This window comes from Puccinia triticina, chromosome 2A, assembly GCF_026914185.1.
Source record: "Puccinia triticina chromosome 2A, complete sequence".
Lineage (NCBI taxonomy): Eukaryota > Fungi > Basidiomycota > Pucciniomycetes > Pucciniales > Pucciniaceae > Puccinia > Puccinia triticina.
Window position 1 is genome coordinate 6,433,159 of NC_070559.1, and position 14,655 is coordinate 6,447,813.

The following is a 14,655-nucleotide window of genomic DNA, read 5'->3' on the forward strand; positions in this document are numbered from 1 at the left end:
TGTTTACACCTTGTAAACTATAGTTTACACCTTTTAAACTGTGGTTTACAACTTGTAAACTATGGTTTACACCTTGTAAACCATGGTTTACACCTTGTAAAATATGGTTTACACCTTGTAAACCATGGTTTACACCTTGTAAACTATGGTTTACACCTTGTAAACCATGGTTTACACCTTGTAAACTATGGTTTACACCTTGTAAACCATGGTTTACACCTTGTAAACTATGGTTTACACCTTGTAAACCATGGTTTACACCTTGTAAACTATGGTTTACACCTTGTAAACCATGGTTTACACCTTGTAAACTATGGTTCACACCTTGTAAACTATGGTTTACGCCTTGTAAACTATGGTTTACACCTTGTAAACTTGGGGTTAAACCTTGTAAAGTGTGGTTTACACCTTGTAAATGGTTGTTTACACCTTGTAAAGTGTGGTTTACAGTTAGTTTACAACTTGTTTCCACCTTGTAAATATCAGAAAAGGCAGTTGACTTGTTGTGAACATGGGTTTAGATTTTGTTGTTAAATGTTGCAAAACATTGTTTCTTTTTTTTACATTAGTGGGATTTTCAGGGTCCGGTTTAGGTTTTTGCTGACTTGTCAAACCTAAAATGTCCGACCAGTCAGACTTGTCGAACCCAAAAGGTCCGACCAGTCAGACTTGTCGGACAAAGTTGGACTTGTCGGACATGGGAGGGTTGGACTAACCTGTCTGACAAGCTCACTTGTCGGACAGCTCTGTCCGACTAGCTGACCTGTTGAACAGCAGAAAACGACCAGTGGGAACTGGTCGGGCAGCCTTGTCCGACGTCTACTCGGGCAAGGCTGTCCGACAATCTGGTCCGAGGACTGCTCGAGCGACAATGGCCAACTGTAGCACGAACTGGCAAGTCCGACAAGTGGTCGGGCCTCGCTGCTCGAGAACCCGTCGAGCAGAAATGTCCAAGTTCTGCTTGGACAGGAGGATCCAACGGGTGGGTTCGACCACCCGTCGGACGCCAGTTTCCGACATCTGGTCGGACATGCCCGTCCGAGCTCTTGTCAGACGGGTATGTCCGAGGGGATAATCCATGCAGTGAAGAAGCACCGCCATTTCTTGAGCTTTGATGTCAGTTTCAACAGGGTTTGGTATACGTACCATTTCAACTGGGACATCCAAAAACATGACATTACCAGGGAATAACTCCCGGTCTTGGCGCAAAATAAGTATTGCGTGCCTACAATTTCCAAGGCAGTAGTTAGCTTACATCCAGATATAACTTTAGTTGTTTGTGACTTACGCTGCTATCTGAAGATCACTCTTCCCCCGAACCGCCTCAAGATGGTTGTCTATAAGGTCCCATTGTGACCTCATGTCACCAGGGGCCCGGTGAGCGAGATGATGGATGGTGATGATGTGAAGCATTGCGATTTGGACCCTGACCCCCCAGTGCAGTTGCGCTTGGATCTCCTCAGGTTTTTGCATAGCTGCTTGTGGCTGGAATTGCCGGTCTATTTTAACAACCAACTCAAAGAGTTTAGGGACAGGCCCTAGCTCACGCGCCCGAGCCTCCTGCCTGACATTGATGAGAAGCTGGGTTATGAGAGGGCAAGTCAGTTAATGTCAAATAAGCTTCAAAACCATGAAACACTTACCATGTTACGAAGATGAGTTCTTTCATGCTTCACAATTGAGCGTAGAAAGGTTAGTAGGCTTGCCATTGAGTCGTGATTTAGTGGCAGGCCAGGGGGCAGGTTTTGCCTCCGGAATGCAGCTGGTTGTTCTAGGACGTAGGCCTAGGGATTGCGCCATCAGCCAGCTATAATCTCCAAAAGCCTAACTGGTGGGTAATTTGCACTTACTTTGACCAGTGGGAGAGGCGAGTGGATAAAGGGTTGGCCTTGGAAAGATTGCAGCCGGCTGTATGACTCCAACGTGTGTGTCAGCAGGATCTCGCGCAACTTCTGGCGCACTCTTGTCTGGTTTGGATGAGGATACACCATCAGCTCCCAAACATACTTGATGGTGGCTGCAGAGGTCTTACCCTGATCAGTGTACCATACACGTGTGTGCTTGGGCCGCCATTTGCGGCAACATGGCCGTGGGTTGCTGGAGGAGGGGTGGGGCGTTGTCTTGGCCACATGACTACCTGCAATTGCCATTGGGTTTCTTCCGGGGCCTGACAAACATTGTGCCACATGTTTGGCTTGGTCAGATATGTATCTGGTAATGACGAGAGAGAAAAATAACAAAGAAAAACATATGTTGAATAGCTCTTGAGCCAACTGTAAATCAGTCTCCAAAAGGTGGGCCAAAGCAAGCATTGATTGCACAAGGGGATGTGGGCCACCTGCTGAGCTTGGCGACGTGGGACAGGAGGTTGGGGCAGGGCAGTTGTTCCTGCTGTTGAAGGGGTTTGTGGCGCCAGCGCTCAATCTTCTGTGTCCTCTGGTGGTATGGTGATGCGGGGTACCATGCTTGGCTGGGGTCAAACAAACCCATCTAAGCTACCATAAACGCTATAAGCTTCTTTGTCCAATGATCTGTAGAGACTGTAAAATGAAGATGTGTCTGGTGAGAGTCAAACTCACGACCTCAGCTATGCTGAGACACATACTAGAGTGCTGCCTTTACCAACTAGGCTACAGACGCTTGTGGCTGCCAGCTGGGTGGTTGGTTGGTAGTGCTCATGGGTCGATCCAACAGCCCTCCACACTGCGGTGATACATCATGGTAGCAGACTAACAGACAACTCAACATGATCTGTGATCGCTTTTGTCCTCTTTGTCATCTTCAAATGGCGGTTCAGGCTGGTTGATTTCTAAAATACTACTGTTCCAATTCATCTGTCTTGGGGCTACTGTTGGTTGTGGTTGATCAGCGGTGATGATTACATAGGAGCACCAAGATTAATGGGTTGAGCTCACCAATCTGAGCTGCTACATTACTATGCAAATCATCACGGTTGATGATGCGACTGGGGGTGATAGTGGGCATTTCGTTGACATGACTATTGCGGTCCTTGCTGTTGATGATACAACTAGGGGTGATGGTGGGAATTTGGTTGCGGGGGGGAACATTTTCCGGTTGAAACTGGGGATCTGCGGATTGATTTAATGGTGAGCCTGCGCAGTATATCCTTGAGATAAGTACAAGATCGGAAATTCACCAATTGCCATGGCTGCCTCCCCTCCCAAAATGGGGAAAGTTTGATGAGGTGTAATAGGAGGTTGGTGATACATACCTGGGGCTTGGCTTGAATCACTGATAACTCGACTTGGGGTAATGTTTGGAGGAGGATTGGGTGGACCTTGGGTAAGATAGATTGATCTGTTTCAGTATTGATTTGTGGGATATGATGATAAATACAAGATACAGACAAACCTCCACTGTTTACTGCTACTTGAGGGGTGCGCACAATTGTGGGGCTAGGTTTACTGGGTCGGCGTGGTCGCTTTGCTAAAGAGCCACAACCTGCGGAAGGATTTTATTTGAAATCATTGCTGGGTTGAGAGTACAAGGGGGGCAGTCCTGACGGTTGTCTCATATTGTGTAGTAATCAGACAAGCGGTAATGAAACTTGGGCGGGCGGGAACTCCTCACTGCCAGCATAATTGGCTGGGTTGAGGTTATCCCAGTTTAACTGGGATGAAATCAACCATTTTAAACTTGGTTGATTTCAACTGATGAAATATCAATCCGAGGTACCCCCCTTGGTTTCATATTTCATTGGATGAGTTCAACCCATTTTAAATTGGTTGAGTGCATCCCAGTCAAACTGGGATGACTTCATCCCAGCCAAATATGCTGGCAGTACCTGGGTGGTGGGGGATCAAAACTAGTCACAGGAACGGTTTCAAGTTGTTGCTGACGCTGGGAATTCAAAATGTCAGTAAACAGAGGGCTTTATATACCATATACCACTGCATCCTTATGCTCTCATGTTGATCTGTACCTTGAATCAATCCTCAATCATACCGCGACTAGTCCATTTAGATTGAACGGGAAAAAATAAGTTACGATCAGCATGAATGCAAATGTGGTGCAGACTGATAGGAGAGGTAGCTACTTTTTTTAAATTAATGAGGTGCTGATGGCAAGCTATTTGAAAAATGACGAACTTGATACAATAGTTTTCATGCAGGTGGAGTCACCTGATATCCGGCCAAGATGGGTATGCAGGTATTGCGGTGGCCGCCCAATGATTTCAACAGACGCTCATTCAAGGCTGGCGCGGCACCTTGCAAACCTTCCAGAGCAGTTGAGGCCAGGATTCAGAGTTTCAGCGGCTCCTGAAGATGAGCGTGGAATCATCCGTCAAATTGACCGACCTGAGACAGTCGAGGTGGTTGGGGATCTGGAAGTAGAACAAATGGATCATGAGGGTCAACCGTTCAATGAACACACTGCTGTTGATGATGATTTTAGAATGAACTATACCGACGTGATGTCCGAAGGAGATCGGGCAAGTTTGGATGAGAGCAGCAGCCAAGACAACCAGTTGAATATGCAAGAGGTGATTGATATCTTCAAGCCGGGTAATCGAGTTGACAAGGACAAGGAATCATCTGGGGGCCAAGGGGAAGAACCTGAAGAGGATGGCAATGATGGCACAGAAGACAATTCAGGGTGGTTCCCTTTTGGGGATTTGCTGGTGAGCCACAAGTCCAGTACTGCCGGCACCTTTGTGTCCGCGGGGGTCACTAACACTGATGGGGGGTTTAATTTCATTCCTGCGGCCCAGCCACTTGTTTCAGTGCTTCTGGCGGGCTACATGCATAACATCCTATCACGCACACAATATGATAAAGTCAAATCCCTCATTGAGCTCTGTGGAATAAAGGTTCGCCATTGGACCTCTATATGGCGGACTAAGAAGAACATCAGGTCCATACTCTAGTGAGTCTGAATCAATCTCATTATAGTGAAATTTGTTCAATTAATCATGGACCATATTCTCTGTAGGATTTGGCAAATCCATATGTGACCCCCCACTTAGATTTTTACCCTGTAGATTCAGGTGGGAAAAGCATATATAAATTGTCCCAGAGTTACAAGTGGCGCGAGGCCCTTGCTTGTGAATATTGTGCCCCAATGGTTGCCATAAACAAAAAAGATTATTACATCTACAAACGATGTCAGTTACAATCAGGGGTTATGGTGGTACCTATATACTTTTACCAAAAAGAAGATGGTGAATTATATGCCAAATGTGTCAAACCATGGCATGAAGGTTTGCCACACAAGGAAAAATTCAAGATTATAATACCTAAATACCTGGTCAGATCTGAATTTCCAGCTTGACAGGAAGTCCTCCACTTATGGGAGGCCCGCAGATCTCAGCAGGAAGTCATCCATTGCAATCTGGGACCCCGCAGATGTTGGTGACCCAAAAAGTCTAGATTTTTGCACAGAAATCTAGCTTTTTGGGCTCTAGATCACTTCTGGGAGGCCCGCAGATCCTGACGCGGAGTGGAGAACTTCCTGTGAACTTTGAATAAATCTGGAATTTCAGATTTTGTAGGGAAATCTGGAATCTGGAACTCTGGATCACTTTGGGAATCTTCAGGGACCTAGATTTCCCTGCAAAATCTGACACCTGGAGGCTCAGATCTGACTTTCCAGATTGACAGGATGTCCTCCAGTCATCCATTTCCTTAGTCACATTTTACATAAAAAGATACATAAACATATCTAGATAATTTTGCGACCATCATCACCATTCAGTTTTTATGCTTCTTTTCTTCGGCTCTGCAGCAAAAATGCGGAGAGGCGAAATGTGTCAATGAAACAGAGATTATTTGGATGTGTTGAGGAGAAAGACAAAGGGAAGAGCAAAAATTGATGTTATGGACAGGTGTTAGCAAGATCAGTAGAGAGCTAGAGGTAGAGAAAAGAATCACGATACACAAATAATGAGCCGCAACCCAAATTTAAAAGAAAAACCCAAACCACAGAAAGATTCTCATGGATACAGAGAGACAGGGATGTATATGCATATGTTACATAACGGCAAAGGTAAACTGATATGTACTTTGATGTTGTTACTGTTGATGTTGTTACTGTTGATGATGATGATGATGATGATGAAGGATTTGATGAGAATGACTAATCAAGCTCTTCGCCGCTAAAGCTGCCCCGACGTCGATCGGTGTGGTTAGAATGATTGAGACGATGGTCGTCTTTATCCTCCTGTTTTTCCATCCGGATCTCGTTCAAAATCGTCCTCAACCCAGCGACCACCTCTTGATTGTGACCATGCGAGAAACTATCTTCGAGGGCTTGGAGAGCGTCTTGGGCTTTGAGCTGGCCATGCGTACTGCTAGTGCTAGGCCGACTCGGACTGCCACCATTCGGACCGTCCGCTTCTTTGGCTTCCTGTGTCTTTTGGGGAGCATTCGATTGGCTGGAAAGGCTGCCGAGGGGTTGGTCAGCGAGCATCTGTACCAACATCTCGATCGCCCCATCTCTCCTTTTCAAACGCTCCTTCAACCTCAAGATATACTCATTCGACCTTCTCAGCAGAGCCACCTTACTCATCCCTTTATTCGGATTCGACGGATCAAATGCATTCATGCTTCGTTGTCCGCCAACGTTGCCTTCTCCGGGCCTTTTCTCCTGCGCTTGGCCTTCCTCCTTCTCATTCCATTGGATCGGTGGTAAGATGTGTCGGAGATCCTCGAAACACATCTTCAAACTATCTCGTCGTCGTTGTTCTGCTACTTTGTGCGAACTCCTCCGGTGCTCCGGTCCTTCTTCTTCGTCGTTCATCGTCGCCATCGAATCTAATCTTACTTTGTTTGCTCCATTTTTTTTTCTTTTTGGATTGGTGTCTTTTGATCTGCTTCTTCCTGAATTCAATATTGTTTTTTCTTTTGAGCCTGATCTACTGGATCCAGTACCTATAGAAAAAAAGAAAAGAAACAAAAGTGATCAATTTTTCTACGTCTTCGATAACTTGCCATCCGCAACATCAGGTGTCATTTTGGGACTACTGACTCTGACTTGGCTGTTCGACTTGCAGACATTTATCAAAATTTCCAGCAGATTCTTGGTCGTTTACCGCCGACTGGTTGGTCTGCCCGGATCTTTGACCGTATTCGGAAGTCTCCTCGACAGTTTTCCATTTTCCACAGCCTCCATTTTCAGCTCCTTGAAAGTTGTCGGTTGGTTTGCCCATTGGAGCCTCTGCTGCCAGGGGTTTTTCAAAATTGAACAGGCTTGCCGGTGTCATGGGTTGCAGGCGCCATTCATTCGGGTTGGACGGTATGGATGATAGGGCCTGTGGTGGAGGCATGGCAGGAAGAGCGTGTGAACTGGTTGCAGGATTCTCTACAACGGATGACGACGATGAAGAGATTGAATTGAGCTCTCTGGATTGCATATCGATTGGACTTGGTGAATCGGCCAGGCCCATCTTCGCCAGCCCACTTGGGAAACTCGGACTCATCGAAACCGAAGCTCCCGTGAGACTCCGAGCTCGTTTCGCAGAGCTACTCCTATCTGCGCAAATTTCTGTAGCTTTGTCTAAGGGCCGGATCAACGGGCTAGGTCGACTTTTACTGCTGCGAGAGGGTCTTTGGCGGCCGGAAAGTTTGGTGGAGGAAGTCGATGGAGTCGCAGGCATATTTATACTATTCGAGGAAGAATGATGGGGATGTAAAATGGGCGATTGGTTGGTATGATCATTTTGGCAGGGTCCGACATCGGGTATTGGCGGTGCTGGATTGGTTGTTGTTACAGAGTCTGGGTGGGGAATAAAGTTCGATTGAGATAGAAAGATCGTCGAGGCAGGCTGGGTGAGATGAGTTTGTGATGACAACTGGGGAGGAGGCTTGTGATTGTGATCAGATTGAGATGCACTCGCGCTAGCTGAGATCCTATCGCCGACCATGAAAGACTGGTGTGCTGATAGACCTAGGGTAGCGGCTTGATCGATCAAAGCTGGCATAGCATGTGTGACAGTTTGAAAGTTTGCAGGCGCTTGATGATGGATCTCGGCTCTATTGATCTGAGCTGAGTCGTGATGTCCCAGCGGCCTAAGAGCAGGACTGGTTAAGGGCGAAAAGAATTCCAGCTGATGATTGGAGGATTGAAAGGGGGGATGTGCAGAGCTGCGGGACGAAAGCGTGTCGGAGATGGTGGCCGAGCTTGGATAAGAGGAAGTTGAGAAAGTTGATAGGGGGGTCATACTGGGTGATAAGACCGGCGTGATCTGACACAGTCAAAGTGAGGTGAGATGATTAGTTTGTGACGGGACATATTCCGGAATAAAACTAACACAACTTACTTCGTGTGGGAGTGTCTCTGATAGGTTTGTATGGTAAGCGTGTTGAGAGACTTGTCCAGATAATATTGGACTTGGGAGCTCAGAATGGAGCGGCTGTTGTTGCTGTTGTTGGTGCTGATGCTGCTGATTGGCAAGCAGGGATGGAATGAAGTTGAGATCATTCCAATTGCTATTAGGTTGATAGTTCATGTGCCCAGGTGATTGTATTCGCTGGTCGAGATCTATTTGCTGATAAAGTTGTTGATGTGACGGCCCTGGCTGTTGTTGGTGTTGATGCTGGTGCTGTTGGGGCTCTTGTTTTTTATTCGATTGGGTTGCAAGTAGGATGGTCAGGAGTGACTGTCGCGTATCTGGGGATAGACCGACGAGGGCATTCTTGATGGCCGCATCTGATTCGATGTCCGATCGGCTGCCGCTGAGGGCTGGAGAGTGGTTGTTGTTGCCGAGCCCGAATGGGAGATTGTTGATGGTGCTTGTGGTGGTCTGGTTGGCTATTTGCTGTTGCTGATGCTCATGCTGATGCTGGTGGCGGTAGTTTGACATCGGTTCTTCTACTTCCAAGGAAGTCCGAGAGAGTGGATGGATGGTTGCTGATCGATGTCGCTCATGGGCTTCGATCGATCCCCAACAAACTCCCTTTCGGCCCTCTCGGACCGGACGGAACCCGGGGCTTCCTGCCTCCCCCCGCACCCGTTGAAAGTTGCAACAGTTTCAAAAAAGCATGGCAAAGAGGTCACAAGGATCCCCCTCACCCATCCGACTTTACTGCTAAGTTTGGAGCTACTTTCAAATTTTGACTGTGCGGCAGCTACACTTGATGGATATGGGGCCCTACCAGAATGCTCTTGTGCCCCTCCCATTTCCACCGCGGTGTCCTATTGATGGCAATCCATGTATGTCATGAGGGCCATCCGCCCTCAAATTGTTGGTTTGATACATTTCTGGGATGCATTTCGCACCAAAACTAGATCCTTGGGAATCAGGATTGGTCCTCTGGATTAGGTTTTCAGTTTGGCCCGGTGTTGGCCTTAGGTTTCTGCAAGTCTAACTGAAACTTCAACAGAATTATTGGCTGGGCAAGGAAAATCCGCAACCCCCTTGCCTTCCCATTTTGAAACTTTTGCACATCCGAAATCAGGTTGCGGGGTCCTGAAGCCCCTGCATGACTTCAAGTTCCAATCCACAGTGAATTTCCCTCTGCCTGCGGACTGGATGTCATGTTTCATTTCTGAAAGTGGTATGTATTTATGTAATACTTCAAAAATTCACGAAACTTGAGGACTGAGAATCCGTGCAGATAGGTTGAAATGTCCAGTGAAAGGTGTTGTAAATGGGAAGATGTTGACGGTTCACTTTTTCCAAAAACTTTACTGAGCAATTTATTATTATTTAATGTAAAGAAATGAAAAATGCAACTTCCTCACTTTTCTAGAATTGTTGAACTTATTTTGGCGGGTATACTAAATCTACTGATGATTCCAAATCTATCTCAATGATCATCCTTTTAACAAACTTCAAATCCCTTCACAAGAAAAAAAAGAGAAAAAAAATGATATGCCTTGTGGAATCTCAACTATCAACCGCTCCCATGAGCGTCTACAGACTCCACATAGCAATAATCTCTGGGAATGGACATGGGTGGATTGAGAAAGTACCTAAAATATCACGGAAGTTTAGGAAGCCACCTTATATCTAGTCTGTCGATGAGGGATTCTGACTTACGTAGGAAATTTCACTGGAGGGCCACCACCGCCTTGAAAGGCCATGGCCAAGATAAATACCACTAACTCTGTTCCACCGTCGAGAGCGGCAGACAAAATGTAATTGTATTTATTGAACCTGGATTATATTTCAAGAAACAATCAGTGGAAAGAGGCAATGGGCTGAATCAAATTATTTTCTAATTTACCATTGGGCTCGGTATCTCCGGGCCCACAATTGTGAGGCTAGCCCGATGGCAATCCGCACAGGCTCTCCTGCGTAGGCCACTTGAACAAGATGCATAACGTCAACTGACTGAAATTGCAGTTGTAAGTGTCAAAAACTTACTTGTGTACAAGGCGGGGATAATTCCAAGGAAGAGAGGTACGATCACCAGATTGAATTTAAATCGTGGCCAAAATTTGTGGGCAACAAAAAACGGAATGGGAAGGAAGAACCCAATCAACATTCCCCAACTGATCGCCGACTCGATTCACCAACGCGCCAAGAAAAAAAAAGTTCGCGAACATCTTCGTGAGTTTCCCTGAACATGTAATTGATTTCAGTCGAATTAGAAGACCCACGTATCTTTGACCAGAAAGAAAAATCCGCCTAGAGAAAATTCCCCAGCTGTAAAGCAGAATAGCGAGGACCGGTTGATTCTCCAGGTGAGCTTTAAGTCTTTCCTCTTTCTAAGCAAGCAGAAGATAACGAACCTAACTGCACGAGCGTGGAACGCCGCAATTTCGGCACCTGAGAAGACCCCATTTCCATGAGGCGAAAGCAAGACCTCACGCTGATTTTTGAGGATGGCTTTCATGACTACTAGAGTAAATAAGCTTCCGACGGTGCACCCTATCAATTGAGAATAAACCACGAGCTTTTGTGGCAGCTGCACGTATTGACCATATTTCATGTTTCTCAGCATATTTAAGCCTTGGAGAGCACTTTTGTGCAATTGAGTAATTCAGACCCGAAGTCAGCAAACATCACCGGCGAGTATGCAAGTCGCAAAATGGCCGAGGAAGAATACCTTGTTGCACCGTAGATTGTAAACCACATGCTGCCAAAGGCGTTTCCCGGGAATAAAAGGCCGCCAAGCGTTTGGACACCGGTAGATAACCGAACCAAGAAACCGGTGATTGCAAAGATGAACCCCGTTCCAAGTCTAGATTTGTCACGCGCAATTGAAACGAGTCATTTGTTAACATGATACTTCTGTCTTGTTCGGGGGATAATCACTGAAGATGGTCTCTTCTTGATTTGGAAATGCCGAAAATACGGACGTTAGAAGGAAAGAGCTTATCAAAGCGATAATCAAGGCAGGGATAGAAATTCCCGAGTTACCGACAGCGGACATGCCGAAGGCCAAGCCAACGGCTACAATTGAAATCACAGCGAATCCCCTGAAGAATAAATGAACATGCGAAAAAGTAGATTGAGCAATCACAGAAATAAAGACACATTGATGAAAGGCCTGGAGAGCATACCACAATGGGAAATCCTTGTACTTCAGACATGCTATCCGATGCGGGTCAATCAGGTCAATCTCCTCCGAACTCTTTGATTTCTTAAAAAGTGAACCAATTAATCGATAATTTTGAAGCACCGCATGGGAAACGGAACTTGTCAAAGCTAGTGAAAGGAGAACCTGAACTAGGTAATATGTTCCGGTGAAAAATGGAAGTCCCGTTTTTTCTATGAACTCCACGTTGGCTGTACCATCTGGGTTGACAGCATGTCGATACGGATATGGCTTACCGTCTGCAGTGAATAAACTGGCAGACAAGAATGGAAATTTTTGATTGAAGCCACCCCCTAGGCCACATGGGTTGCGTGATCAAATCAGTGTTTCGATAGAAAAGATGATAGAGGTCAGAACAAGCTGCGAAGAGAAATAGAAAAAAATCTCTCACCAAACCAGGACTTGGAATAAACAAGAAAGAAAGCCAGAGTTGAGATCACCCAAGCAAATAGTTGATGGATCTGAAACGAAGAAGGATGCTCGTTAACTTGGTTTGGCCCGCCGTATCCAAGCTCTAGTGAGTTCAGAATCTTGACACCTACCTGCGTATTGAGAGGCATATATAGTGGTCCAAGACCACCGATCATGGTCCAATCTGCAGAAAAACTAAACAATCCCATGCCTTGGAACGGTCGAGCGCCTCCAAAAACATTCGTAATAAGTTGATTTTTCGGCAAGGTCAAGCAGAAAACGTTGATAGCTTGGAAAGCCGGCGTAATGTACGTTGGGAAAATTTCATCTGAATTCCAGGTCGATGAGTTTGGAGTAAACAGTCGCCAAAACCATGTTAAATGATTTCTTCGAGAGCTCTTGAACAGGGGGAGATCTTTTTTCTGTAAGGCTATGTACAACGAATCCTAAAGCTTACAAATCCCAACCGCTAGGAAAGCCTTCTTGAAAAATTTCACCTGGTCGTCGGATCTATCTCCCACGCTGAACAGAGAATTCAAAAGAGAGACGCTTGGAAGTGTGTCACTAAAATCAAGGCGGTCTCGTCAGAAAATTATATTGTCTGGAAGGCTAGCTTCAGTAGATGGGTGCCTCACGGAAATACAGTACGCTTGGGGTAAACCAAGATAGGCATTAGTAAGCCCGCCCATCCGAACCCGATTAGCTGCGAGCTGATCAAAATCCCAAAGGCAACGCCGAAATTCATCTCCTGATCAAAGTACAAGTCGTACACTACGATCATCTGCGCAGTTTTTGAGAATGGGCAATCCGGCATACCCAGAAGCACACGGGTTGGTCAGCATATGTCGTAAATTAATTAAAACAAGTAAATTCACCTCGGCCGCCAGCGCACCAATACCCGCCGTGTTTCCTATTAAGGCGGAGAATGCTGTCTCTTTCTGTAGTTTATTTGGAAATGGATTTTGACGTTATATAAGTAAAGAAATAAGGACTCCATGTCAAAACTATATGGCCGGACTTTTTCGTGTTTGGAAGAAAGCATCAGATCGGAAAGGGGAGCTTTATACATACCAAAGTGTAAGGGCCCGGATTCCACCATTCAGGGCCGGGAATCAATGCGAACCCTCTGCCAAGGATCACTGACGCTATCTGTGAAAGAAAGTCGTCAGCAGCTAAACCTTATGACTAGGATAGGAAGCTTACTTGAAGGAACATCATTTTAATTGTCATGTGAACCGGCTTGAACATGAAAAGCTACAGAATACATTCAAAAAGAAACCCTACTTCAGTAAATGAGTCACAATCAGTTTGTTCACAATAATCAATCCTTACCTGTGTAACTGAAACCGCAAAAGCGGCTAAAATCACACCAGATACAACAGACCTCACTGTCATGGTTGGACCCTCGGGAACATCATCTTGAAGCGGCAATGTGCCTATTTTGTCCTCTAGAATAGAGTTTCTTGCCTTCTGGTTTGCTTCCACGCTCGTCACTGGAGAGGTAGAGGGTAAGTCTATGCCTCTATCTGATAAACTTAAGGTCTCTATTTTTGGGCTAGAGAAAGCATTTTCCTCGAAAATATCCGCGGCGGCGGTTGTACTTATTATGGAATCTGGAAGAAGTGGAAAGGTGTTTTGAATTGAGCTGGATGGAGGGCTGCTTCGTGCATAATCATTTTCCGCGGGGTCGGCGATGGTCTTCTGTGGTCGCGACGCATTTATCAGCGGGTCCATGTTTTCTACCAAGATGAATGAAACTATTATGAATCAAGAATAAAATCCGTTGCCGTCTTCTGCAGCAAGCAGTTTGTATGTCGAAATCGAGGGGTATAGTGCTGCTGATTATGTGGATTTTTGATTGTTTGATTGACTGGAATATGAGTAGGTATATAAAGTAGTGCTCCATGAGTGATTGCTGTAGCTTGAGGCAGTCGATAAACAGAGAGAAAAGAGCACAACCAGCGACAAAGATCAGCGTGCTGAAAACGAAAGAAATTGGCAAGCACATCTCACACACGATCTGAGATGCTAGGATTATTTTGAGATCTTCGCTCGATTGTGCTTCCCCATAGGTGCCTGTCATTCATGTCCCCACCCATAGAAACGCTACTACAACAGATTTGGTACTTTGGTTTATCACGCATCCTCATGTGCATGGGCATACACCAACTTTTGGAGACGTGTCCAGCCAGAATCCGAGACCTTGTCTTCTCAATGACCGGACAGGTCTCTCCAAAATGGTTTGGAACACATTTGAAGAAAGAGGCCAAAGATGCAACTTAACTAAGCAAGACTTATTTAAGATCGCCAAAAAAAAAAAAAAAAAAAAGAGCGGAGCGAGAATTTGCACCAGCACGCAGATCTTAAGTCACTTTACAAATCCCTTTTATCTGATGACCCCAAAGTAAGACTTCCACCCCCTCCGAAAGACAAAGAACTATGTAGTGATACAAGGGGGGGGGGTTGCGCGGTGCGCACAGCTCGGCGCATGAGACCAGTGAGGAGAAGGGCGCCACAGCCTATAACGGGAGTCGTCGCCCAGTTTTTGGGAGTTGTTTATTGTCTATGCTTAGCCTTTCTTCGTGGACATGCATCCACTGTTTTAGTATCATCCAAGCCCTGACATCAGCAGCTCAAGTAGAAAAATATATATTATTTGTCTGTATGTTTACCTCTTCATTCTAATGCTATGAACCAGAAAAAAATCAATTTCAGATCTATGACAACAATCACATGAAAA

The 14,655-nt window shown here is 45.7% G+C and overlaps 4 protein-coding genes across 4 annotated transcripts in view; 1 reads left to right on the forward strand and 3 right to left on the reverse strand.

Annotated features, from left to right (window-relative positions):
• Positions 1-2,188, reverse strand: part of PtA15_2A683 (uncharacterized protein) — a gene marked incomplete at both ends in the record, with an annotated part of 65,307 nt that extends 63,119 nt beyond the window's left edge. The window contains 5 exons of the mRNA XM_053166728.1: positions 1,147-1,225; positions 1,289-1,581; positions 1,644-1,784; positions 1,851-1,967; positions 2,033-2,188. Of these exons, the coding sequence (XP_053017921.1) occupies positions 1,147-1,225; positions 1,289-1,581; positions 1,644-1,784; positions 1,851-1,967; positions 2,033-2,188 (786 nt within the window). The remainder of the gene's footprint in view (positions 1-1,146; positions 1,226-1,288; positions 1,582-1,643; positions 1,785-1,850; positions 1,968-2,032) is intronic.
• Positions 2,189-4,189: 2,001 nt separating this feature from the next.
• On the forward strand, positions 4,190-4,888 carry PtA15_2A684 (uncharacterized protein; the record flags this gene model as incomplete). Its single annotated transcript, XM_053166729.1, has 1 exon — positions 4,190-4,888. One exon carries the CDS (start codon positions 4,190-4,192, stop codon positions 4,886-4,888), a length of 699 nt encoding a protein of 232 aa, XP_053017922.1.
• Positions 4,889-6,096: 1,208 nt separating this feature from the next.
• PtA15_2A685 (uncharacterized protein) lies at positions 6,097-8,667 on the reverse strand (the record flags this gene model as incomplete). Its single annotated transcript, XM_053166730.1, has 4 exons — positions 6,097-6,890; positions 6,988-8,203; positions 8,279-8,348; positions 8,645-8,667. The coding sequence occupies 4 exons, from the start codon at positions 8,665-8,667 to the stop codon at positions 6,097-6,099; spliced, it is 2,103 nt and encodes a 700-aa protein (XP_053017923.1).
• A 1,187-nt stretch (positions 8,668-9,854) lies between these two features.
• On the reverse strand, positions 9,855-13,649 carry PtA15_2A686 (uncharacterized protein; the record flags this gene model as incomplete). The annotated part of the gene is made up of 15 exons (XM_053166731.1): positions 9,855-9,933; positions 10,001-10,117; positions 10,188-10,294; positions 10,374-10,455; positions 10,696-10,926; positions 11,013-11,147; positions 11,266-11,385; positions 11,470-11,797; positions 11,896-12,099; positions 12,373-12,479; positions 12,551-12,696; positions 12,791-12,853; positions 12,987-13,064; positions 13,119-13,169; positions 13,248-13,649. The coding sequence occupies 15 exons, from the start codon at positions 13,647-13,649 to the stop codon at positions 9,855-9,857; spliced, it is 2,250 nt and encodes a 749-aa protein (XP_053017924.1).
• Between the last annotated feature and the right edge of the window lie 1,006 nt (positions 13,650-14,655).